General features: G+C 33.7%; 2 protein-coding genes across 2 annotated transcripts in view; both read right to left on the bottom strand.

Annotated features, from left to right (window-relative positions):
• Window positions 1–1,472: 1,472 nt before the first annotated feature.
• On the bottom strand, window positions 1,473–12,555 carry LOC114329658 (alpha-soluble NSF attachment protein-like). The gene is made up of 3 exons (XM_050647714.1): window positions 12,219–12,555; window positions 10,871–11,064; window positions 1,473–1,817 (listed from the first exon to the last, which is right to left on the bottom strand). The coding sequence occupies exons 1-3, from the start codon at window positions 12,553–12,555 to the stop codon at window positions 1,473–1,475; spliced, it is 876 nt and encodes a 291-aa protein (XP_050503671.1).
• The window catches only part of LOC126882405 (mRNA (2'-O-methyladenosine-N(6)-)-methyltransferase), a 77,381-nt gene continuing 51,432 nt past the window's right edge, over window positions 1,623–27,571 (bottom strand). Inside the window, exon 10 of the mRNA XM_050647342.1 lies at window positions 1,623–1,817. The gene's annotated coding sequence lies outside the window, so the exon portion shown is untranslated. The remainder of the gene's footprint in view (window positions 1,818–27,571) is intronic.

The raw sequence follows: 27,571 nt of genomic DNA, 5'->3' as shown, positions 1-27,571 counted from the left end.
CATCCTGGACTATAGCGCTAATTGTTAATAATTAAAAATAACAGCTTTCTAATAAAATAATGACAAAAATCTCTTCAGGACCTTGAAGAAGGGATTTTAACCTTGATTTGGTGACTTTTTGAATTTCATAATAATAATGTTTAATCCAGTTATTAAGCCTTGAAAATGGCCATTTTCGCATTTTTCAAATTTTTAATCGCATATAACTCGACACCAATCAATTTTAGAAAAAAATGACAAGAGACATTTTTTGCTCAGAATATCCCAAATTATCTAAAAAAAATTGTTTGAAGTGAAAAAATTATTTTTGTGAATTTGTTTAAAAAAAATTGTTTAAACAATTTTTCGACCACGTCACCGCCCGGCACCCTGTGGATATGTTATAAGGACCTCGTTTTGAGTAAGTTTCTGCAAAAATATGGAATCGGAATAATTTCACTAACGGAGGGGGACGATACATCCTGGACTATAGCGCTAATTGTTAATAATTAAAAATAACAGCTTTCTAATAAAATAATGACAAAAATCTCTTCAGGACCTTGAAGAAGGGATTTTAACCTTGATTTGGTGACTTTTTGAATTTCATAATAATAATGTTTAATCCAGTTATTAAGCCTTGAAAATGGCCATTTTCGCATTTTTCAAATTTTTAATCGCATATAACTCGACACCAATCAATTTTAGAAAAAAATGACAAGAGACATTTTTTGCTCAGAATATCCCAAATTATCTAAAAAAAATTGTTCGAAGTGAAAAAATTATTTTTGTGAATTTGTTTAAAAAAAATTGTTTAAACAATTTTTCGACCACGTCACCGCCCGGCACCCTGTGGATATGTTATAAGGACCTCGTTTTGAGTAAGTTTCTGCAAAAATATGGAATCGGAATTATTTCACTAACGGAGGGGGACGATACATCCTGGACTATAGCGCTAATTGTTAATAATTAAAAATAACAGCTTTCTAATAAAATAATGACAAAAATCTCTTCAGGACCTTGAAGAAGGGATTTTAACCTTGATTTGGTGACTTTTTGAATTTCATAATAATAATGTTAAATCCAGTTATTAAGCCTTGAAAATGGCCATTTTCGCATTTTTCAAATTTTTAATCGCATATAACTCGACACCAATAATTTTTAGAAAAAAATGACAAAAGACCTTTTTTGCTCAGATTAAGCCAATTTATCTAAAAAATTTTTGTTCGAAATGAAAAAATTATTTTTGTTAATTTGTTTTAAAAAAATGGTTTAAACAATTTTTCGACCACGGCACCGCCCGGCACCCTGTGGATATGTTATAAGGGCCTCTTTTTGAGTAAGTTTGTGCAAAAAAATCGAATCGGAATAATTTCGCTAGCGGGGCGACGATACTGCCCGGTCTAAAAGCTTATGTGGTTCAAAGGGTAAAACAAAATTCAAGGAATAAAAATAAAAATTTTATTGAACTTTTTGTTCATGACTTGTGTGGTACATCACAATATAAGATGTTCATTTTCAGTAATCTGATTTCTAGCTCTCAATAGCAGTGTTACGTGCCACTGGCTCAGTTCAGTTTGGGAATCAAATATTCTTACAGCATACTCGAACCCTTCCAAGTCGTTATCGTTGATGCATTCCGCTAGACACACAACTAGTTCATATTCCCTGGACGTTTTAAATGGTGGAAATATGTAAATGTAGGTAAGCAATCTTTTTGTAACACTGGCACCAGCACAAAGAACACAGATGGCACATCTGAAAAAGTATTCGTTTGCTATGTGTTTTCTTGTTGAGCTGGTTAATTCGAAACAAGCGATTCCTTCGAAGATTTTGATTGCCTAAAATTAATTTGGTAGTACTAATAATTAGATAATATGTAATAACAAATAGATACATAAAAACCACTTGAACAAGATTTGAAAAGTACAGGCAGTATGATCAAAACGTCAATCAGATCTTTATTATGGATTTCAAACAGGCTTATGATTCAATAAATCGTCAAGGCAATATTGATGTAACGAATATTCGTATTCGCATTCGCGAATATCCGCATCTTTTTGCATATTCGCGTTCGCAAAATTTGTGCGAATGTTTTGCGAATATGAATATCGGAGAAAAAATAATTTGAAAATAATGTTAGATTAATAAAATCAAAATCTATTCTCTTTCTCATCTTTTTTTTTTATTAAAAAAAGGTAACTTAACCTCGTATAATCAGATTATCAGGCTTCACGTTGTTTTATTATTTGGTATAATGTAATAAAGCTTAAGATTCAGATTGATTTACACTAAATATCAATTAACTTCTTATTATAAATTTAGAAAACATTTCAAAAATAGAAACAAATTAAAAAAAAAACTGAAAATTCGCATCCGCATTCGCGAATGTCGTTATTAGATATTCGCATTCGTATTCGCGAATGTTCAAAAAACGACATTCGTTACATCACTAGAAGGCAATGGTCGAGTTGGGCGTACCCAAGAAACCAGCTGCACTAAAGCGCGTGATACACACGCAATATTTAAGTACGCGGGTTTAAAGATCGCGGACTTACTCGGCTCGCCGTCGGTGATACACGGCAGACTTAAAGTACGCGGTTTTAAAGATTGCGGTCGCCGTCGCGGTAGCAAAAAATTTAGAAACTGTCCTCGTGGTTAAATTTTTTATTTTCTGTGTACCTAATTTTGCTGAAATCTTATGTTTTTTAGTAGAGTTTGATTATTTTTTGATCAGGTTTTGTTAAATAGAAGAATAATTTGATTTTTTATAAGTGTGGTAAGCTGTCAAAAGCATGATGTGAAGTATAGCACTTGTTTTTGATCTATTTTAATTTAATACAAGGTAGGCATAAACAAACAAAATATAGATAAGATGGTAATATTTTCATCAGAAGAATAAAACAGCCTATAAATAATTAGGTTTACTCAAAAACAAATAATCAAAATAATTTAGTATAGCTTAAAATAGTGTTTTACGGTTTTCTCAAAACTTATAAAATGTAACTTGTCTCCTTTCAACAATAAACGATTGAATCTTTTCTAGGCAATTTGCTTAATTAGTGAAAATATAAGTGTAACTTTAAACGCAATAACATGATGGCTCGAGGCTCGTGGCTCGCGGCCGTGATACACGTACGGGTTACGAGTAAGATTTCAAACTTGTTGGATCGACGGCGGACTTAAAGTACGCGTACTTGCGGTGATACACGCGCGAAAAAGGTCGCGAGCCATAAGTTCGCGTACTTACTCGCGTGTGTATCACCCCTTTAACGCAAAAATGTGTCCTTTGCACAAGTTAGAAGAGGGGGGAAAATATCAAATGGTTTCTGCTAAAGTCTGGACTGGCAGGGAAATCCGTTGTCCACATTGTTGTTTAACCTGGCCTTAGAATGTCATGCGAAAAATTTATCCAAAAATCAAACCAGACATAGCTGCTCGAGGAGCAAAAATCGTACTCGCCTTTGCCAATGACGTAGATGCAGTAGCACAATGAACATTCGAAGTTATGAACATTTTTTCGAGCTATTTAATAAGCTGCATTAAATATTGGTCTAAAAATAAATGAAGACAAAACAAAATACATGGTCATTTCAAAACAAGACAGCGAATAAGGCAAAATATTGCTGCAAGCGATCATAATTTCGAAGTGGTTAAAGAAATTAAACACCTATAATCGCAGAAGTCGCAAGCGACAATCACCAAGGACAACAAAATAGAATGAGAGGTTGAAACGCAAATAATGGCAGGAAACAGATCTTTCTTTGCAATTCAACATCTAAGGGTACGGCCAGGCGTGCGAGCGATTTTTCTTGAGAGATAAGTAAATCGTGGACAACTGAACTACAAAAAAATATTTCAAACCCAATGAATATTATTACAGTGGCCATACCTAAAAAATCGCTTAGCGAAAACTCGCTTAGCGGCTAAGCGTGTCGCTCTGTTTCTGTTTCCAATTCGGTTTGATTTCTAAGCGAGTTTAGTTCCATTTTATCTCCAAACTAAACAGCACGATGTCTTGTTTCAAAGATATTTTAATTTCCGAAGTGCAAAGTAGCCCCGTTTTAATTTTATTTAGTAGTACGTCAAATGTGTTTTTACTCATTCTGAGATAGTGGAAAAACCTCTGGGTATTTTCGTAACTGTATAAGTGATGAAATTACCCGTAGGTATACTTTCCTATATCTATCAATGGGATGTACAGTACACCATACTTCATTTTGCCTGTTAACACTCTATGAATAGCCCAGTAAATGAACGGGAAATTCGGCGATACCGTGTAATTTTCAGGGGCAACTCCGAATTGCATGAAAATTTGGATTTAGGTTCTACTTACCCTCCACTTCAAAGTTGAAATTGTGCCGTTGGTTGCTTTTACTTGGGGGATGACAGTCACCCCTTCTCGGGGTTGAAAAAACATACGTTTAAGATAAGACCGGAAATTGATAAATTGGCTGATTTTAAGCAACTTTTGTTCTATAAAGTTTTTTACCTAAGTCAATACTTTCGAGTTATTTGCCATTGAAAATGTTGATTTTTCGACAAAAGAACTACGTATTCAGACGGTTTTTCGCAAATAACTCAAAAAGTAAATATTTTATCGAAAAAAATATCCTTAGCAAAAGTGTAGCTTATAAAAAGCCCAAAAAAAATGGTGTATCATTAAAGTCTATTAATCAAATAAAAACAAAGTTGTAGCTCATGAAAAATACGTTCTTATTCGTCTAATTCCAAATCGAATATTTCAAGGTGAAATCACCGAAAAATTAAGCACTTCTCGGGAAAAACCCATTTAAACTTTTTTAAAGTGTTTATAAAAAGCTTTGTTTTAATTGTTAACAAAAGTTTTAGCATTAAAAATAAGCGAGTTACGCTCAAAATAAAGTTGGCCCTCTTTTTTTTTGTAAAAAATCATGAAAATCTCGCCGTGTTTAGCTCCCCAAATGAAATTAATTGCTACCGCTTTACAAACAATTTACTTACCTATCTATTTTTTATATCATCTGTCAGTCTCACCGGTTTAAAATGTTTATTTTTGAAAGGGTTATAATTAAGAAAGCTTGAATGGGTCACTAATCACGAGTGTATGCAAATTTTGAACAGTCATATCTTAACCAATTTTTGTCTTACGGAGAAACAAAATAAAACTAGCATATTTATAATAGCAAAACCTACATTTTTTTACTCTTTAAGATTTTTCTTATCACTAATACTTTTTAAGTTATTTTGAAAAAATGAAATTTTTCAAAAATTTTTAGAAATTTTTTTTTTACTATAAAACCAAATGTTTTCAAAAATAAGCACTTCAAACCAATCAAACTTACAGATCATATAAACAATACACATACAGTTAAAATAAATGGTAAAGCCAAACGATTAATTTCATTTAGGATGCTAAATAGGGGGAGGTTTTCACGATTTTTTTTACAAAAAAAAGGGGCCAACTCTTTTTTTTTTAAGTGTAACTCGTTTATTTTTGATGCTGTAAACTTTTGTAAAAACAAATAATAAGCATTTTTTCGATACTTTAAAAATATTAATAAGGTTTTCCCGAAAAACTCTTCTTTCTTCGGTGATTTCGCGTTGAATTATTTGATTTGGAATTAGACGAATAAGAACGTATTTTTGATGAGCTACAACTTTGCTTCTACTCAATTTGTAGACTTTACTGGTACACCATTTTTTTCGTTTTTTTATAGGCTACACTTTTGCTAAAAATATTTTTTTCGATAAAATATTTACTTTTTGAGTTATTTGGGAAAAACGGTCTGAAAACGTAGTTTTTTTGTCGAAAAATCAACAATTTAAATCGCGAATAACTCAAAAATTGACTTACGTAAAAAACTTTATGGAACAAAAGGTGCTTAAAATAAGTCAATTTATCCATTTCCGTCCTTATTTTAAAGACCCGTTTTTCACCCCCCGATAAGGGGTAAATGTCACCCCCCAAGTAAAAGCAACCAACGGCACAAATTCAACTTTGAAGTGGAGGGTAAGTAGAACCTAAATCCAAATTTTCATGCAATTCGAAGTTGCCCCTGGAAATTACACTCCAAAACGGTCATTTATTGGGCTAGAATGGATCATCGTCTAAAAGAAGGGAACTTCGTCGCGTTCATGTGAGAGGCATGACAAAAACTGATATTTAAATCGCTTTTCGGTGGACAGCTTATTGCTTGTCGCCCGCTACATTGTCGTGAACGATTTATCTCGCGTGATAAATCGCTCGCAAGTCTGGCCGTACCCTAATAAAGTCAAAACTTCTCTCACGAGGTGCAAAAATCCAGACATATATAAAACCATGTGTTTGGACAAGAATACGGTCTAACAATGGACGTCAAGAAGACAAAATTTAGGAGAATATCGAAAACTCAAAGAAATATCGAGAATCTCTTCATAAACGGATCCAATATCGAACGAGTCGACAAATATGCAAACCTTGGAACAATGATCAACTTCACATGAGATTAGTTACAGGAAATAAAAATCAGAATAGAAAAGGCTAGAGCAAATTTTAAGAAAATGAGAAAAGTGTTCTGCACAAGAGATTTGAAGTTGGAGCTAAGAGTTAGGTTGGCTATATAGGTACTAGGTTTTCTCGACTTTGTTTTATGGAATGGAAGCTTGGACCTTGAATGCTGCATCAATGAAAAAACTAGAATCATTCGAGCTGTAGGTGTACAAAAGAATTCTGAAAATATCGTGGACAGAACATGTCACAAACAAAGAGGTTCTGATAGATATGGATAAAGAAATGGAAATCTTAAATACCATCAAAACAAAAAAATTAGAGTATGTCGGACATATTATACATGGAGAGAGATACAACTTGCTCCAAATGATTATGCAGGGAAAGATTCAAGGAAAAAGAAGCATAGGGAGACGCAGAATATCGTGGCTGCGCAACCTGAGAGAATGGTACTGATGTACTATCCGTTGCAAGATAATTCGGAAGGAATTCCGACAAAATATGTACAAAACGTACTTATTTTGTCAGAATTCCATATCCGAATTATCTTGCAACGGATAGTACATCAAATTAACTTTTCAGAGCAGCCGTCTCTAAAATCCGAATAGCTATGGTGATTGCCGACCTCTTCGCGGAGATGGCACTTGAAGAAGATAAGACCATAATACGACCAGCAGTGGCGTATGGAAGCGAAACATGGAGGCTAACAAAAAAAGAAGTAAATAAATAGCTGGTGTGGGAACTTAAAATCCTTCGAGTGATATATGGTCCTTGCAGAGACAGTGTGACAAACGAATGGATAGGCAGCAGATACAATAACGAGTTAGAGTCTCTCCTCGGAAAGGAAAATTTAATCAGATAAGACAATCGCCTTATCAAAGGCGGATCCAGGGAGGGGGCCATGGCCTCCTCCGAGAATTTAGAATAATATAAATTTGAATATTTGCAGTTCAAATGTTTTTAATTTTAAACACATATACATGTACAAAACAGGGGATAAATACGTTTTCTGGACTAGAATTGAAAAAAAGAAGTAACGGAGAAGCTTCAAGAATGACTTTTGGGTTTTTTATAAATCAAAATGTTGATAATTTTACAGAGAAAAGAATAAAAAAGTGAAGCGTTACTTGGGTAACGATTGGATAACAAGCTCTTAGAACAAAGGAGTTGGTTGGTATTTTCGCACAGTCAAAAGGAATTGTTTTACAAATATTGCGTTTCATTTTTCTAATGAAAAATATGGTCACAATAACGGGATGACAGCCCAAAGCCCTGTCACGAAACCTTTAACATCTTTCCCCAAATTCATGAGCAAAGACGGAGTCATATAAACCCATGAAAAAACATCATATCACAAGAAGTGCGTTCAGGTTGAGCTAGATTTTCTAAAAAGTTATAGCAACCCTCGAAAGTCAGTCATTAACCAGACAGACTCTCAGAGGTCTAAACAGAAACAAAAAATAAAGAAAGACTACGACCAATAGTAGGGTCTATAGTGTTCTTAGGTCGACAAAATATTTCTCTAAGAGACCATCGTGATGATGGCCTTATGCTTCTGGACGAAGATGCTGGACCTAGGAATGAGGGGAATTGCTGTGGTACTAAGGCAAAACCCGATATGTCAAAAATTATCGATTTTTCGTTTTTAATGCCAATATGTACCTACATTGAGCGATGAAGAATGTGATGACAAAACCCTACATGGCTAAACACATCCAAGTAACCAGTAGATAATAAAATTGTTTCCGATATGTCCACTATTACAACAACACCGCGAACTTTTAAACTCATCTGGTGCAAAATCACGTTTTTTGACATATCGGGGTTTGCCTTAGAACCACAGTGTTAAGGTTTAAAATCGCATCAGGAGATAAGACTCTTAAATAACACCTATCCACAGCATCTTCCTGAGCAACATGCATTAGTAGCAACAGTCAAAATCAATTAATAACATGTTGTGGTGAAGAAATAATTGAACAAATAATATTTGACGAAACGACTGACGTATCCCACGTGCTTTCTCTAAATTTGGGATACATACACAATAACAACATTCGTGAAGACTTTGTCAAATTCATTGACGCTTATGAGAACCTAAAAATAATTAGTGAAAATCAAGAAATAGGGAAATAACAAGGCCTGGCAGGAGAAGCATTGGAAAAAATAGTATTAAACTTGTTGAAAGAACTGCACTTGGATCCGAAGAAATGTGTAGGATCGGTACTATGGCAGGAATGGTGAGTTTTAAGGCAATTCTCAAAGTGTGTGAAAAATGACTTAAAACTCACCATTGTAACCCTAATTTTTAAAAATTACCATCGTACTTCTGGTACTCCTCCCCAAAAAAAGTTTATGGCCCCTCCCGAAAATCGGTCCTGGATCCGCCCTTGCGCCTTATAGACGGTGTGTTTTGGGAAAGGCCAGATGAAAGAAGGTCTGTAGGACGGCCTAGAAAAAGGTGGAAAGATGCAGTCAGATCAGTGGCGTACCCAGGGTGGGCGAGGTTTGGGGGTTAAAACCCCTCTCAGTGCATATAAAGAATAGTAGGCCAGGAAATACAAATACAGTAAGACGGATCGTTAGGAAACATTTTGCATTCGATTCGGGAGAGCTTCAGAAAATTCTTGAACAACTTGGCATGAGGAACAAAGGCAAATTGCATTCTTGTAGGCGGAAAATGCATTTTCCAAAGTGCATCTCTAAGTGTTCACAAAATAAATATTCACAACTCGGAAAATAATCATGGGAATGAGTTCAATTTTCATATTCGGGGATTTTTGAGGTCGTTGAAGAGGAATATAGTGTTGGCGAAGTTGTAAAGAGGTACCTGGTGCCCGGTATCCCAGTATGCAGTCGACTCCTGGAGTTTTATGGAATTTCATTATGAAAATCGTTGAAACTTGTTGTCCCGAGGTTTTTGAGGTCGCTGAACACTTCGGCGATGCTGTACCTACGAGGTACCTGGTGCCCGGTATCTACGTCATCTCCTGGAGCTTTATGGAAATTTCTTATGAAAATAACTTACTGTTATTGCTACTCACTGTTGAATTTTATAACGAATTTCCTCATAAAACTCCAAGAGACGACGTAGATACCGGGCACCAGGTACCTCGTATACAGCATCTTCCATGCAATATTTGTGTTCAGCAACCTCAAAAACCGTAAAATAATAAATTTCAACTATTTTTATAACGAATTTTCATGAAACTCCAGGAGATGATATAGATACCGGGCACCAGGTACCCATACAGTATCGCCGAAGCAATATTCGTGTTCAGCGACCTCAAAAACCTCGGAATAACAAGTTTCAACGATTTTCATAATGCATTTCCATAAAACTCATCCAGGAGACGACGTGCCTACCGGGATACCGGACACCAGGTACCTCTTACAGCTTCGCCGACACCATATTCCTATTCAGCGACCTCAAAACTCCCGAGTATGAAAATTGTACTTATTTCCATGATTATTTTCCCAGTTGTGAATTTTCATTTTTTGAACACTTTGAAGCACTTTGTAAAATGCATGTTCCGCTTACAACAATGCAATTTTCATTTGTCCCTCATGCTAAGTGTTCAAGAATTTTCCTAAAGCTCTCCAGAATTGAATACAAAAGGTTTCATAACGATCCGTCTTACTTTAAAAAAGTTAGAAGTGTAATGCTTTATTTCCCCGCCTATTGGGACCGTGCAAGTTCGGCAAAGCGACCCCTATTTCTACGCTCTATACTAAAATTCGCACTTTTAATTATATTGGCCAATTATATTAGTCCTGGTTACTGGATAATTGTCAAGGCTATAGTCCAAAAAAATAATAAGAAGAAAAAATAAGATTCAGGTTATGTTATGAAAACGTCAACAATTGTATGTAGTAAATACAATTAGTTATTAAAATGCAGTACAGCAAGCAAAATAAAATTAATTAAATTTACCTTTATATAATAATTGCATATCATATCAATATTGTGGAGCAATATATAATTTTTCTGCTTCATTGACAGAAGGTATGAAATATACGTCAATTTAACAATTTCAATTGACAATATGAATTATTTAAGATAGTTGCAATATTTCTCCGCGACTCGCGCAGGGTCGTTTCTCGTTTCCCCTTCCAAGTACTTGCACACCGCGAATAGGAAAATGTAACTTCTCTTTCACAAACAATACAAAAAAAATTCGGTACCTAAGCCAACCCCACCCAGAAGGAAATTCTAGGTGCGCCACTGAGTCAGATAAGTTCTGTAGAAAATGGAAGAATAAAATGAGACAATGGGAAATAGTGGCACAGTACCGACAAACATGGAAGGCAATAGTAAACGCGGCAAATACTCACGAAGAGTTGTAATGCCATTGATGATGATGTCATTGTCAACGTCTCCGAATGATAGAGTATCTCAAGAAGAAGTATGAACGTAAAATTTGATACCTTCACATAATCTGATGACAAAGCAGCTGCTTCTGCGATTTGTTCCAAACATTTATTTGACGCCCAGTATCTTTTATCCAATTGATAAAAGTATGCCGCTTGTTCAAGATACTTTTCGGCTCCCTGGTTATTATAGTCCTCTTGCAATAATTCTGACATTGCTTCATAATTTTTAGCAACAGCACTGTACTTTCCTGTTAAATAATATAAATGAATGGATACAGAAGAAATAAAAATAAAAATAAATTTACGAATACCTACTGCTACTTTCTTTACTTTTGTTTAATAACTGTATAAGTAGAAGATACCCAGGTTATCTTACATTTTTACTTAAAAGTAATAATAGTTTTTACTGTTTTTTTCTCCATTTTTTTTCTGTCCATGGACGCAGTTCTCCAATTTGTTATCCCGATTGTTTCAAGGTCTTCCTTACGCGCTTCTAACCACTTGTTCGGTGGTCGTCCTCTTCTCTTCTTTCCTTTCCCTTTCAGCAACGAGTCCTTTGTCCACCTTCCGTTAGTCATTCTTGCAAGACGACCTAACCACCTAAGACTCTCTTTATTCTGACGATCTGGCTAATTTCTGGTTTCCGGTACGACACTCTGATCTCTGATTTGTTCGTTTCCTCCAAACGTCTTTATCGTCTTTTACTCTCCCGAATATCTTCCTTAGAACACTCCGCTCCCAGCTGTTCCAACATATTTTCTTGATTTTTCTTCATAACCTATGTTTCGTTTCCGTAAAGGACTGTGGGCTGGATTACTGTTCGGTACAGTTTCAATTTTGCCTCTCTGGAGATGTTTTCTGCTCTTAGTAGTTTGTGTAGGGCTCCGACAGTCTTCCTTCATCTAGAAATTCGCTTCTCAATTTCTTGATTTTCTTCCCCTTTACTTGTTAGAGTTACTCCTATAGACACTCAAACTCCCGTCACCTTTTTGAAGCAATGCTCTTTCTAATAATTTTGTACTTGGTTTTTTGCTTACTAATAATCAATCCTTACTGCTTAGCCTTCGCTTCAAAGAGTTTGAAAATCCTCAATAGTTCCCTTTCAGTTCATGCCTCTAACAGTACATCGTCCGTAAAGGCCAAGACCTGACTTCTGTTGTGATAAATTATATCTTTCGTTCGTATTCCACTCTCTCAATATCGCCTCCAACAAGAAATTGAAGATTGAAGTGGGCAGCGGATCTCCCTGCTTTACAACCTGTATCATACAATGAACAAAAAATTTATATGCAGAAAAGAAATATCACAGAATACAAAAATGACAGTTTTCAAATCAGTTTGACCTGCTATTGTTAAAAAATCCAAAATACTAAAAAAAGTAATACATATACTCTCCATTTACCGTTATTTCTATATAATTTCACAGCTTCTTTGTACGCCTTTATAGCCATTTCAGTGTCACAATTTTTAAAACAATTTGCCGCTTCGATATACTCCAGAGCAGCTTCAGTAAAATTTTTAGCTTTGTAACAAAGATTAGCAGCATCCATAAACGCCGAACCAGCTTGTTTCCATTTTTTAACCATTTTAAACAGATTTCCGGCTCTTTTGTAATATTCTATTGACTCTTCCGATTTACTTGTAGACCGCAAAAACAAGGACTGTAAGAATCCTGCTGATTTTACCCTCCTCTGAGCTTCTTCTTGAAGTTGTAATGCTTTGAATTCAATGTGGCTCATTTTTATTACACGAATTTTAAAATCATCACCTTTTTATGACAGAATATAATACATATTTAAAATATCATTGACAACTATCAAATTTTAAGTTAAATACCAGTGGCGTAGGTAAAAGCAATAAAAGCATATATTATTCATACGTAGATCGAAATTAACATGGAATGTGAGAAGCATCAATGGAAAAGAGGAAGAACTGGTAGAAGAAATGATAAAACAAAAAATAGAAATACTAGGAATAACGGAAACGAAGATGAAAGGAAAAGGTCTTAAGAAAATACACAAAGGATATTGGTTACTTTGGATAGGAGCGGATACAAAAGAGAGAGCAAAAGAAAGAGTCGGGATAATAATTGCACCAAATAGACTACAACACGTTATAGAAGAAACATAATATGTTAACCAGAGAATATCGATGAAAATGAAACTGATTGAACGAAGAAATATGGACAATAATAACAGCCTACGGAGTAAATGAAGATGCAAGAAAGGAAGAGAAAGATAAATTTTTCGAGGAGCTCAAAATGCAAATTGATAATGGGGAAGAAAACATAATTGTAATGAGAGATCTAAACGGTAGAATCGGAAACAACAACAGCGGAATAGAGGAGTGCATGGGAAAAGAAGGAGAAGAAATACTAAACAGAAATGGTGAAAGAATAATAGAAATATGTATGGAGAACAAACTAGTTATAACAAATACAAAATTTAAAGATAAAGAAGTACACAAATACACGAGAGTACAAGACAGCAGAAACGAAAAATCAATGATAGATTACTTTTTGATAAGCAGCAACAAATGGAAAAGAGTACAGGATACAAAAGTGAAAAGAGGCTCAGAGATAGGCAGTGACCACCATCTAATAATAAAGAGAAAGAGAACAACAGAGGAAAAAGAAGAAAAGAGAAGAAAGGTAGTAAACGAAACGAAAAAAATAAAAAGTTACAAATTAAAAGAGGAAAGATATAAGAAGAAATTCCAAGACAAATTAGATAATACTCTGAAAGGTAGGGCAAAAAATACAAATATAGAAGAAAAATGGGAATATCTAAAAACCAGCATAATCAAAGAGCTGAGGAAACTTGCGGGAAAGCAAAAATAGCAAATACTAACATGAGGAGAACGGAATGATGGACGGAAGAAATATGAGAGAAAATAAAGAACAAAAAAGACAAATGGAAGAGATACCTAAGCACAAAACACCCGGAAGATTACGAGGCATATAAAGAAAAAAGGAAAGAGGTTAAATAGTGGTGAAATCAGGAAAGGAAAGGTCATGGGAGAGATTTGGACAAAAAATGACAAAAAATTATAGGGAAAACCAAAAACTCTTCTACTTCGCATTAAAACAACTCAGACAAAAGAAAGAGCACCCGATGCCGAATATAAAAGACAAGAATGGAAACGTACTAACAGAAGAAAAACAAATAACGGAAAGATGGAGAGAACATTTCAAAGAGCTAACTCATGCAGACACGGACAACATAGGGGAGATACAAGAAAGGAATGAAGAACAACAAGTGGAATCCATAACAAGAGAGGAATTAGAGAAAGCAATAGAAAGAGTAAAATTGGGCAAAGCACCAGGCAAGGACAATATCACCCCGGAAATGATAAAATTCATGGGGACCGAGGGAATGGATAGCATGAAAGAACTAATGAATGATATCATAAATAGAGCAGAATTACCAAAGGGCTGGAAGAAAGACATTATATTACCACTACACAAAAAGGTAGACAAGAGAAACTAATAATTACCGAGGTATCACCATATCAAGAATTTATGGGAAGGTATTTGCAAGAATAATAGAGACAGAATAAAAACCCAAATAGAAACAACTATGGAAGACACACAGTGTGGATTCAGGAATCAGGCACACAGAATCACGCAAGACCTAATATTCACATTAAGACAAGTGAGAAGGTAATCAAGAAGAATAGAGAGATACATATGTGCTTCATTGACCTGGAAAAGGCGTTTGACAGAATCCGAAGAAAGGACGTATGGAAGACACTAAAAGAAAGGGGAGTCGACAGACATATAATAGAAGTAATAAAGGATATGTACAAAAATAATACAAATACAGTAAGAACCAATAACGAGGAATCCAAAGAATTTACTACAAGTCAAGGCGTCAAACAGGGATGCGTGCTGAGTCCACTGCTATTCTCATTGGTACTGGATAAAGCGATAAAGAAAGCCAAGAGAAGAATGAGAAAACTAACAGGATACTGGCAAATGAAACGGACTCAACTATCGGAGCTACTATTTGCAAACGACATGGTATTGATAGCAGAAAACAGAGAAGACTTACAGAACAATCTTGAAATCCTAGAAGAAGAACTATCAAACATAAATATGAAAATTAATACAGAGAAAACAAAAACAATGATAATTTCAAATACTAGGAAGACACACACGCAATAGAATTAGACGGGAAACAACTAGAGCAAGTGGAATATTTTAAATACCTAGGAGTAATAATCGAATCAAATGGTAAACAAGACATGGAAATAAACTAGATAATGGGAAGAACAGGAAGCTTATTTAACGCTATGAAAACAAAATTTTTGGGGAAAAAAGAGATACCGGTGAAAGTAAAAACGGCAGTCGTTAAATCAGTAGTTAGACCAACAATCATGTATAGCAGCGAGACATGGACATTGACGGGTAGACAAAAATCCAGAGTCAATGCTATGGAAATGAGGTTCCTGAGGAAAATAGCAAACAGAAAGAGGGCAGACAAAATACGAAACGAAACAATTAGACAAAACCTAAAACTAGAACCAATCAATGAAAAAATAGTGGAGGGGCAACTTAGATGGTTCGGGCACGTGTGTAGAATGTCGAATGAGAGGCTAACAAAACGAGTGTTCGAAACAAGAGTGCAGGGGAAAAACAAAAGAGGAAGACCAAGAGTTATGTGGGTAGATGAAATCAGAAAAGAAGTCGAGAAGAAGGGATTGACATTGGAAAGTGCAAGAAACCTAACGCAAGATCGGAAAGCATGGAGACTACAATGCCAAACTCAACTCTACCAGCCTTACACCTAAAGGTAGAAAGGCTTAGGACTAAGTAAGTAAGTAAGTAAGATCGAAATTACTGTTTACAGTATGGTGCAAATGAAAGGAATAAATTTGTTATTTAGTAAGCTGGCGACTTTAAGGAAAAATTCCGAACCAGGTCGATTTTTATTTTTAAATTATAATAATTTTTTGGTATATATATTATACGAGTGACGTCATCCATCTTGGCGTGAAGACGTAATAGATGATTTTTTTTAATGAGAATAGGGGTCGTGTGCTAACTCATTTGAAAGGTTATTCAATTATTTATACAGGGTATAAAAAATTGTTTTTGAATTCAATTAATTGACACACAAAGAAGAATGTATGTAATTTATTTAATTCAAAATACATTTACTGAATATAAATAATAAATACAATAAGAATTCCAGAAGAATGGAGAACCACTCAAATAGTAGCGTTATTTAAGAAAGGTGATAGGGCAGACCTCAGTTTTTGTGATAAAGCAAATAGCGGAGAAATTATAAGAATATAACTTCTTCTTCTTCTTATGCAATCCACTAACTAATGGATGTTCGCGATCACGTTTGACCATTTTTCTCTATCCCTTGCAGTATGTATTAGGTCTCCTATGTTTTTTAGTCCTGTCCATTGTTTGACATTACGGAGCCATGACATTTTCTTCCTGCCCACTCCCCTTCTTCCTTCGATCTTTCCTTCAATAAGGTTTGCAGAAACTGATATCTTTCATTTCTAATTATGTGTCCCAGGTATGCCGTTTTTCTCTGTTTAATTGTGCACATCAGTTGTCGTTCTGTACCAATTCTTCTCAGGATTTCTTCATTTGTTATTCTTGCGGTCCAGGGAACTTTAAGGATTCGTCGATAGATCCACATCTCAAATGCCTCTAGCTTATTCATTGTGTTAAGAATATAACAAACCAGCCTTTTTCTGTTTCATAGACCTAGAGAAAGCGTTTAATAGAATGCAATTAAAAGATGTGATACACCTACTATGGTACAAAAATTTACCACGGGATATCGTAAAACTGATAAAAAACATATATGTAAGAAATAAAATACAAATTAAAGTCAATCGAATAATAACAGAACCCATAAAAGCAAACACAGGAATCAGGCAAGGAGATTTACTAAGCCCTCTACTGTTTAATATAATGTTGGATACAATAATAAATCAAGTGAGAAAAAGAGGGTACAAAATGGGCGATAGATAGATAAACACTCTGTTCCGCTGATGACACCGTGTTAATAGCAGAGTGCGAAGACGACCTACAAAGATTCAACACTAACAATTCAACATTAACGCAAAAGAAATGAATATGAAAATATCAGCCCAAAAAACAAAAAGCTTAGTAATATCCAAAGAACCAATAAGATGCAAATTGTAGTAAGCCAATCAAATTATACAACAAGTAATGACTTTCAAATACCTGGGAATTAATCTATCAGCCGACAGCAATATCGAAGAAGAGGTAAAAGACCAAATAATTAAAGCAGTAGAACGGCCAGACGCCTAAAGCCTGGGTTTCCTCGAAAGCGGCACCGACAAACTGCGACCGTAACACTGCGATCAATGACGTCAGATTACGGTGAAAAATTCAAGGTTCTACACTGTGGCAATGAAATGCGTAAACTCAGCAAGCTGTGGCTTCCAAGTTCCAATGCATCCTTGGAAACCACTGGTATTATTTTTGCGTGGTACAGTTTTTTATGACGTCATTCATCACAGTATTACGGTCGCAGTTTGTCGGTGCCGCTTTCGAGGAAACCAAGGTCTAAACGACACAGTTTGGAAAACAAACACCTAAGAGTGAAAACAAAGGCCCGAATATAGTCAGTTATTAGGCCAGTTATGACTTACACGGCCGAAACAAGACCAGTTACAAGCAAAACACAAAGACATCTGGAGACGAACGAAATGAAGATCTTAAGAAGGATTACTGGAAAAGCACTACAAGACAGGGTAAGAAGTGAGGAAATTAGATGCAGATGTGGGGTAGACAATATAAATACCTGGGTAAAGAAGAGAAAAGAATAGTGGAATCAACACATAAGCAGGATGTCTGAATCAAGGATAGTAAGAACAGCCAGGGACAAGTCACCGTTAGGCAGGAGCAGTATAGGATGCCCAAGGAAAAGATGGAATAACAATTTAGGGACAGAATTAAAGGTACCGTTGAAGAAAAACAGGCAGTACTGCCCATATAAAAGAAAACGAAGAAGAAGAAAATACATTTACTTGTTGTATGAAAAGAGAAAAAAGAAAAAAAATGTTTATTTGACAAATAAACATTGCTTTTCGCTTAAATTCAATGTTTAAGCTGCTACCCACCTGCCTCTTGAGTTTGAATATTCAATTTAACCAAAAGCAATGTTTACTTATCAAATACTTTTTTTGTTTTTTGACAGCATTAAAATGTATTTTTAATTAAATAAATTACATATATTATCCTTTTTGTGACAATTAATTTAATTCAAACAAATTTTTGACACCCTGGATAAACAATTGTTATTGTTTATAATAATGACTATAAAATTAAATAACCTTTTAAATGAGCTAGCACATGACCACTATTCTCATTAAAAAAAATTATCGATTACGTCATCACACCCAGACGGGTGACGTCACTAGTATGATAAATATGCCAAAAAATGATAATCTAAAAATAAAAATCGACCTGTTTTGGCTTTTTCTTTAAAGTCGTATAGCGAATTACGGAATAACGAATTTATTCCTTTTATTTGCACCATACTGTATATTAATTTAAAGCGTTAGAATTTCAATATCAAATTATAAATGACTTATTTAATGAATTGATAATTGCCACTGGTTTTCTTATCTTGGTAATGTTCCATTATTTTTCATTTTCCAATTTTATTAATAGACTTTTCTCTCCCTCTCTCTTACATTTTTTTCATCCACATCGTCTATCCATATTCTTCGTCTATACAGGAAGACTGTTTATTTATTTATTTATTCACGGGCAAGCCCTATTCCGATATAAATTTTACAGTGTTCTAAATTATATAACATAATTATACAATTATATAACATTAATGTTAACCAATTATATAACATAAACTATCGTAATATAACATATAACCAAGTGGTTTGAGAAAAAATAACTCGTATGAGTAATACAGTTACAAAAAAGAAAGAAAAAAAAGAATAAGATAACATTAGGTCAGTACAATTACAAACAAAAGATATCACCTAAATCAATTCGGAAATGTTGCAAGGTATAACGGTTTTAAGTTATCTAATACATACAGGTCATGTAACACTAATCACAATACAAAAGCTCTGGCCGAAAATATTAAAAAGTTAAAAAGTTAGGGAAGAAATTAGGTTTTTAAAGCGGGAAACTGATATATTAAAAATTTCGAGGTTATTTAATGAGTTAGCTAATCGAAGAGTTCTAGGAATAAATGTGTTGTAAGAATAATTGAATCTATGAAAAGAGACATAAAAGGTTTGCACCTGCCTAGTCGAACGACTGGGGACAAATAGAGATATTTTGGAGAGAAGTTCGGGGCAGTTACACAGCCCGTTGATAATTTTTAGTTGTTGGGCCATATTTCTGTTGCACTCTATCCAGACATTTTTTTGTCTAGCTACTGTCCATATATTGTCATTGTTTTGGATTATGTTCTCTATTGTGGTGCAAATTCTATTTCTATGTGCAAAGCTTTACACTATTTACCTGAATGAGGTAAAAAATAGATTTTGTGTTCAAGATCTCTGTGTATTCAGGTTCATGAGATTTTGTAAGTATGTAGTTCTAAATGTCTTCATGCATTAAAAGGATTACAGGATTATCAGCATCCAAAATAAGAGCAACACATTTTCATTTAATTTTTAAATGTCTTACAAAATAAACATCACGTTTGTTGTTAAATAATGAGGTGACATCGATTGCTCAACACGAGTGCACTAGTTTCAATAACGCTTTGTCAGCTATTCAATATTATTCTTAATTCACGGCCAAGCCAGCATTAAAAACATCAACACTTCTCTAGTTTATTTATAGTTACAAAATAACATCGCGGATCGTTCTATTATCAACTATCACTCGTGATTCAGATACATTATTAAACAGTTAGATTTCCAAACGCACCAACTAGTTACTGTAGTATTTAGAGTATGGTAAATAAATAAGTAGGTATTCGGCAAATAGTGTCTACTTCATCAAACTCTATCATAGGGGGTAACTACCCCAACTAACATGAGACGTTCCTGAGGGTGGAGTACCACCATACTTCGTATATAACTTCGTATAGTCTTCTTTGAAGCGTTATACTCATTTTACTGTTCATTAGGTTATGATATTGCTAGGTCATGATATTGCTCAATTTGTGCTATTGTTATGACTAGGTCATTTTAACGAAACAAGGAATAAACAAAAAATAAACCAAGTGTATCTTTGTAATAAAGTCAAATTGTAGTAATATACAATATATTTATTCATCGGTACTAAAAACTACTTTACAAAATTTTGAAATCTTAGTAAAAATATAAAACAGGAGCTATAATTACACAATACACAACAAAAAATAAAACATTATGAGACATACGTAATTTATATCATGTACACAAGGAAACTGCCAAAACAAAATAAATAAAAAACAAATCACACTCAACCTATATTAAAAGTGTCACCGCAAAAATGTAAATATCTATTTTTCGGAGTACCCGTGGATTTAAAGTATTCTATTCACAAGACTCATATCAGTGACTATAGACGCATACGTCTATATTCGTTGCTCATATCATACTGCTTCATTTCCTATTAAATCTACTTTCCTATTTGCCACTAATCATGCGGATTAGTGGCAAACTATGACGTCATAGAAGTCATTGCACTTTTCGAAAATAAACTTATAATCCCTAATTTCTACGAAAATTCATGCGGATTCTTAAAGTAAACCAACTCGTTTTGAAAAAATGTAAAAACGTTGAATTATCTATGTCTAATGTCTATCTGTCCGTCGCGTTTTGCAATCCCAAATCCTCCATCATTAGACCAGATAGAATGACAAATGAAAAGTCGAATGACAGCTTATAACCTAAAGATTGTAAGAAATTTGACCTCGGACTTCCGGTTTTAGAGTTGCAACCGGAAGTACTGTTTTAAAGTCGACTAAATAGTTCAAGCGATATATTACTCGACGCGCCTTAGCAAGACGAGAATAAATACATATGTACTTTCAGTTTTTATATCACTTCCGGTTAAAAAGGTGTAACCGGAAGTACCACATTATAGTCTCAGAACTAAACTCACGTGCATAGAAATCGGCCCACTTAAATATTTGGTCATTTTTGATGTCTCATATTTCCTAAACCTGTTGGCCGATTTAAGTGATTTTTTCGGTGTTCTCGAATTGAGGACCGCTACCTGAACAGCCAAAATAAGTGCACCGAATTACGGACCGTACGAGAGATAGGTAGGTAGGTAGATTAAGGTAGGTAATTAGGGTTAATGAGGGTCCGATTCTATAACGAGATTTTAATGAGTAAGGAAATATTTAATAATAAAATATTATTTTAGATTTAGTTTATTTTGAGCTGTCTTGAAAGGTAGTCAAAGTGAGTGAAATTAAAATGATCTTAAGTGAAAAGGGAAACTCGTTACTTGTGTTGAACTTCGGTCAACATATGAAAAACTTTTTGTTATTCTTAAAGAAAAGTGTCGCAATTCTAATTTAATATTTGCTCCAAAAATTATTGTAGCTGATTATGAATTAGCTATTCATAAAGCAATTTCTGCACAATGGCCCACCACAAAGATCGTTGGATGCAGGTTTCATCTTGGCCAAGCTTGGTACAGGAAAATACAGAGCTTAGGCTTGGCTAAAGAATATCAAGATGGAAAAAGTGAAAGTGGAAAGTGGCTGAGGTGTCTTTTTGGACTATCTTTTTTAAAACCAGAGGAGGTTGGAGAATGTTTTGCTTTGGATTTGGCTGAATTTCAGCCAAATCATCTGCATAAAGCTGCGGTAGATTTTGCGGACTATTTAATAGACAATTATGTTGGTGAAAATTCTTTATTTCCACCAACACTTTGGGCTGAAGCAGCTGTAACTACGGAAAATTCTACAAATGCATGCGAGTCCTTTCACTCTCGATTTAATTCAAATTTCTATTCGATGCACCCTTCGTTGTATTTATTTGTAAACGTTTTGAACAATTTTCAAATAGATACTTACATTCGTATTCAAAGCGTTAAGGAGCCTGTTAAATGTAAGAACAAAATTGTTAGGCGAAGATTAAACATGTTAACTTCTAAAATGTCGGAATATAATAAATTTTTTGAACATACCACTATAATAATATTGTTGCTACACAGGTAAACTTTCATTATATACCGGGTGAACCAATCAAACTGTGTTTTTTTCTCAAAGTTCGCATCATCCTGTGGAATATTCTAGCATTTATAAAATACTGAAATTAAAACCCAACTATAGCCTCAGGTTTTCTTAACATTCTGTTTTTTTATTCATTCGTTTATGTTGACAATAAAAAAGTTAGGTACTTTAACAATTAGACATGTTCTTCATCAATACACGGTGTTTTTAAATAAGTGCGACAAACTTTAATGGGTAATTCTGCATGAAAAATAATGACAGTTGGCTTTATAAACGTATGTCCCCAAATGTTTTGTTTCCGAGATACGGGATGTTGAATTTTTTCTTACAAACTGACGATTTATTTATTGCTTTAAAACCAGTCGAGATATGCAAATGAAATTTGGTAGGTTTTAAGAGATAGTTATTGCAGATTTTTTGACATAAAATTAGGAATTTTATATTCAACATTAGCGTGCATACGGGTAATATGATCGGTCATATTACACGTATGCGCGCTAATGGTGAATATTAAATTCTTAATTGTATGTCAAAAAATGTGAAATAACTACGTCTTAAAACCCACCAAATTTCATTGGCATATCTCAACCGGCTTTATAGCAATAAAATAAATCGTCAGGTTGTACGAAAAAATTCAATATCCCGTACCTCGGAAACGAAACATTTGTAGACAACGTTTATAAAGCCAACTGTCATTATTTTTTCATGCAGAATTATCCCTTAAAGTTTGTCGCACTTATTTAGAAACACCGTGTATTGATGAAGAACATGTCTAGTTGTTAAAGTACCTAATTTTTTTATTATCCAACTTAAACGAATCAGTCAAAAAACAGAATGTTAAGAAAACCTGAGGCTGTAGTTGGGTTTTAATTTCAGTATTTTATAAATGCTAGAACAGTCCGCAGGGTGATGCGAACTTTGAGAAAAAAACACAGTTTGATTGGTACACCTGGTATATGTACAATGAAAATTTACCTGTTTAGCAACAATATTATTACAGTGGTATTATTAAAGAATCAGGCTATAACATATTCAAAAAATCACTTAAATCGGCCAACAGGTTTAGGAAATATGAGACATCAAAAATGACCAAAGTTTTAAGTGGGCCGATTTCTATGCACGTAAGTTTAGTACATACATGTTACATATCAATCATCGCGTATTGAAAAATTACTCAAACTTGGTGAAATCGTATATTAATCGACGAAAAGTTACACTAAGAGTTCAAATATCGACTTTCGGTTCTACTTCCGGTTATGTTGGGTTAAAACCTAGGTACTTACGAAGTCCAATTGCTTGTTTTACTTATATTAACCCTTTCCATAATTTCCGTAATATTTCCAGCCTCAGCTTCTTTGAAGGCAGAAATAATTTCCTTTGAATATTAAGTGCGATGGACGCGTTTACGCGTCAACGGCACATGTTAATGGTTATCTTTGGACGCGCGGACGCGTCACCGGAGCTGAAAGGGTTAACTGATACAATTATTATGTTTGAGAATACTTATGTAATTAATTAATAGAAAATCGTCTGTAGATAATTAAGAGCATAATCTAATATTAAAATTCAAATCAATAATTAATCAAATTTAAGTAATATAAATTTTTCGAAAAGTAAATATTCTACATTTTTGAGACACACTTTATTATATCGCAGAAACTTTTATAAAAACAAAGCTACAGTTTATTAAATTCAAAGTACGATTTACTTTATACAAAGCACAAAGAATTGGGGATGTTTATGTGTAAATAAAGATTACTTTTCTATTTATACGTATTTGTATTGTATAATGTATTTCGGAAGAACTGAATTTAAGGTAAAATTTTACTAAGACAAGCCACACTTGACAGATATTTGACATTTGACAGCCAACACGTGATATTAATATACAGGGTATTAGTAAATAAGTATGAAAAACTTTAAGGGGTAATTCTACATGAAAAAATAATGAGTTTATTCTATAAACGTATGTCCGCAAATGCTTCGTTTCCAAGAGACGTGGTGTTGAATTTTTTTTCAAACTGCGAATTTTTTTATTGCTCTAAGACCTTAAAATGAAAATTAAATTTGGTGGGTTTCAAAAGGTAGTTACTGCGCATTTTTTGGCAAACAAATAACAATTTTATATTCATCATTGGCGCGCCTACGGGTAATGGTCTGAATTATTTTTTAAGAAAAAAATAGTATGCCACTGAGCTATTTCAAATTAAAAATTATTTTTGTATTCCACGTTTAATTTATGATAAAGAACCTTTCTTGTGTTTTTTCATATGGTGCACCAAAAACATGGTTTTTATGCAAAAAAATAAAACATCTTCGCGCATATTTTTCATTTCGTAATACATTATCAAGAACTCTCCAATATAATAATGCCAAACTAGAACAATAACAGAAAATATTTCTAAAAAGATTTTAACTATGTGCAAAGCTACAACAAATGTTCAAAATTACCTCCTTTAAAGGTGACACGAGTATTTTTATATTCACCATTGGCGCGCGTACGGGTAATGGTCCGAATTTTTTAAAGCAAAAAATAGTACTGACATTTGTCAAATTCAAAAATCATTTTTGAATTCCTCGTTTAATTTACGACAAAAAATCGTTTTTGTCTTTTTCTCCTATGAGGCGCCGTTTTTATGCAAAAAAAAATAAAATATCTTAACGTTTACAAAGTATCTGAAATAAGTTTCTATGCATATGGAATCTACCTCGAATAATTTGTAAGCGTTAAGATGTTTTATATTTTCGTATAAAAATGACGCCGCATATAAAAAAAGACAAGAATGATTTTTTTTTCGTAAATTGAACGAGGAATTCAAAAATGATTTTTAATTTTACGTTTCTCAGTGGCGTACTATTTTTTTTCTTTAAAAAATTCAGACCATTATCTGTACGGGCGCCAATGGTGAATATAAAATTATTCTGTCACCTTTAAAGGAGGTAATTTTGAACATTTGTTGTACCTTTGCACCTAGTTAAAATCTTTTTAGTAATATTTTCTGTAATTGTTCCACTTTGGTATTATTATATTGGAGAGTTCTTGATAATGTATTAAGAAATGAAAAATATGCTCGAAGATGTTTTATTTTTTCGCATAAAAACGGTGCACCATAGGAAAAAAATACAAGAAAGGTTCTTTTTCATAAATTAAACGTGGAATACAAAAATTATTTTTAATTTGAAATATCTCAGTGGCGTACCATTTTTTTCTTTAAAAAATTCAGACCATTATCCGTAGGCCCGCCAATGATGAATATAAAATTGTTATTTGTTTGCCAAAAAAATGCGCAATAACTACCTCTTGAAACCCACCAAATGTAATTTTCATATCTCAACCGGTCTTAGAGCAATAACAAAATTGGCAGTTTGAAATAAAAATTTCAACATCTTGTATCTCGGAAACAAAGCACTTGCGGACATACGTTTATACAGCAAACTGCCATTATTTTTTCATATAAAATTATCCCTTAAAGTTTTTCATACTTATTTACTAACACCCTGTATATGGGATCTGCAATACCAATTTATTCAAATTAACAAAACTGTTCCAACAATTTGTGAAGCGGCGAGTGAAAGCAGCAGTATGACTACAGTGGAATCCCGAAAATTCGAATTAATTGAGGCTGAACTAACTCTATTCCAGACACTGAAAATTTTCAATTATTTGGAAAATCAACTTATTTTTGATTTCCGCTGTTCTGTGATAAATAAGTACGATACATTGAATTTAGAAACATGTCTGAATTCAATATAAGTTACATTCTATAAATAATTGTTGTTTGACGTTTCGATTTCCACTTCTGAAATCGTTTTCAAACAAAGATTATTTTAAAAAATACTGAGGTGTTTTTATAACCAAAAGGTTGTCTGACGGTCATGTTATTTCAAACTGCCGGCTGACTTAAGGCTGTATGACACTATGCATTTTCTTGTATCATTTCTAATATCGTTTCTGATATCAGAAGTTATACAGGGTGGTGAATTGGAAAACGGGCCATAGGAAACTCAATGTAAAATTCTAAACTGTTGAATTCCTGCTTCCCTAATTATTCTACATCAAAAACATGAGAAACTATTTGTAGAGGATTGAAATCTTTATTGAAAACAATTATTAAAATTGTTCTAGGATTTAAACATATTCCAAAATTTTGTAAAATATAATTAATTTTATCAAAGTATTTGCCAAATTTAGGCCACACACAGTACAAGAATGTGTATAAGGTTACCTTCGGTCACAATGAAATTATTATATTAACAATATTTTGAACTGTCAATATTTTTATTTTATCGTTTTTATTGTTTAAAAAACAATAAAGTCGAAAAGATGTCCTCAGTTGAGGAGAAAGTAGTAATAATAAAGATGTTTTATTCAGTCAATAGTTTGCGTACTGTCAGAAATAGTAACGTGTGGCCTTGGCCTTACTTTTTCGCACTTACTTAGGTATGGCAAATGTATTCTATTTTTCAAAATTTTGGACTCCGTTTAAATCGTAGAACAATTTTAACTTTTGTTTTTAATACAGATTTTAATCCTCTTTAAATAGTTTCTCATGACTTTTGATGTAAAATAATTAGGGAAGCAGGAATTCAACAATTTAGAATTTTACATTGAGTTTCCTATGGCCCGTTTTCCAATTCACCACCCGGTATACATTTTTTTGTATCGTTTCTTGTATGTACATTTGTGCCCTGTATGACACTATGCAAGTTCTTGTATCGAAAATTGTATGAAATTCGGCACGTGATTGGTCCAAATTTTGTTTGTCACCCTGTGTCACGTTACATTGGTATGGTAGTACTGCGTCTACAGCTGATTTTAAGGATTTTATAAACTTTTAAAAACATAATATTTTAATGTTAACCAGAATTTTTACGTTGACTGGTGATTATTTGTGTTTTTTATTTTGTTTTGATATTTGTGCTAAAATATTTGCATTAGAATTATCTTCAGTTTGATCCAAATTAGGAACTATGTATTGTATTTTCCTCTATTAAAAAATTATGCAACATGAAACCCAAAGTTATAGTTTGAACTTTACTAGGAGCTAAATATATGGTTATTAGTAGAACAGTAGTCCATACCAAACGGTATATTAAGTATCAATAAAAGATTTATAAATAATACCTACAAAAAACACAAATAAATTCATCAAGACATAAATCATATGATCTCATTTTCAGCCGCCATTATGACATGACATTTAGCATTTAGATGTTTTACCTTTTACCAGCAGGTTTTACGTTTTTGCTCTTTGCGCAGAAATTGGCGCAGTTCTTGTACAAGAATCTGTGTCTGACACAAATTCTTGTATCGTTTCTGATATCGTTTCTTGTATCTGTGTATGACACTATGCATTTTTTTGACAGATCAGAAACGATACAAGACAATGCATAGTGTCATACAGCCTTTACTTTAGCCTCGATCTTGTAGGCAAATAACCATGCTTTAAGTTGAAAATTCTGAGAGTGGAGCCTTTGTATAATGGGGTCTTTAATTCTACTTATAGTTTTTAGTTGGTTTCCTTTCAAGACACGTTTTTGTCGTTTTTTTGTAATCTTGTTTACGTTATTCGGATCTTCGGTTTTCCACTGTATTAAAACACTA

This window comes from Diabrotica virgifera, chromosome 3 (genome assembly GCF_917563875.1).
Source record: "Diabrotica virgifera virgifera chromosome 3, PGI_DIABVI_V3a".
Lineage (NCBI taxonomy): Eukaryota > Metazoa > Arthropoda > Insecta > Coleoptera > Chrysomelidae > Diabrotica > Diabrotica virgifera.
This window is presented reverse-complemented; position numbering and strand designations above follow the sequence as displayed.

Coding starts and splice junctions, on each gene's coding strand:
- LOC114329658 (XM_050647714.1), bottom strand. CDS start 12,555: ATGAGCCACATTGAATTCAAAGCATTACAACTTCAAGAAGAAGCTCAG. Junction 11,065..12,218: donor GAAATTATATAGAAATAACG/GTAAATGGAGAG, acceptor ATTATTTAACAG/GAAAGTACAGTGCTGTTGCT. Junction 1,818..10,870: donor TGTCATCAGATTATGTGAAG/GTATCAAATTTT, acceptor AATTAATTTTAG/GCAATCAAAATCTTCGAAGG.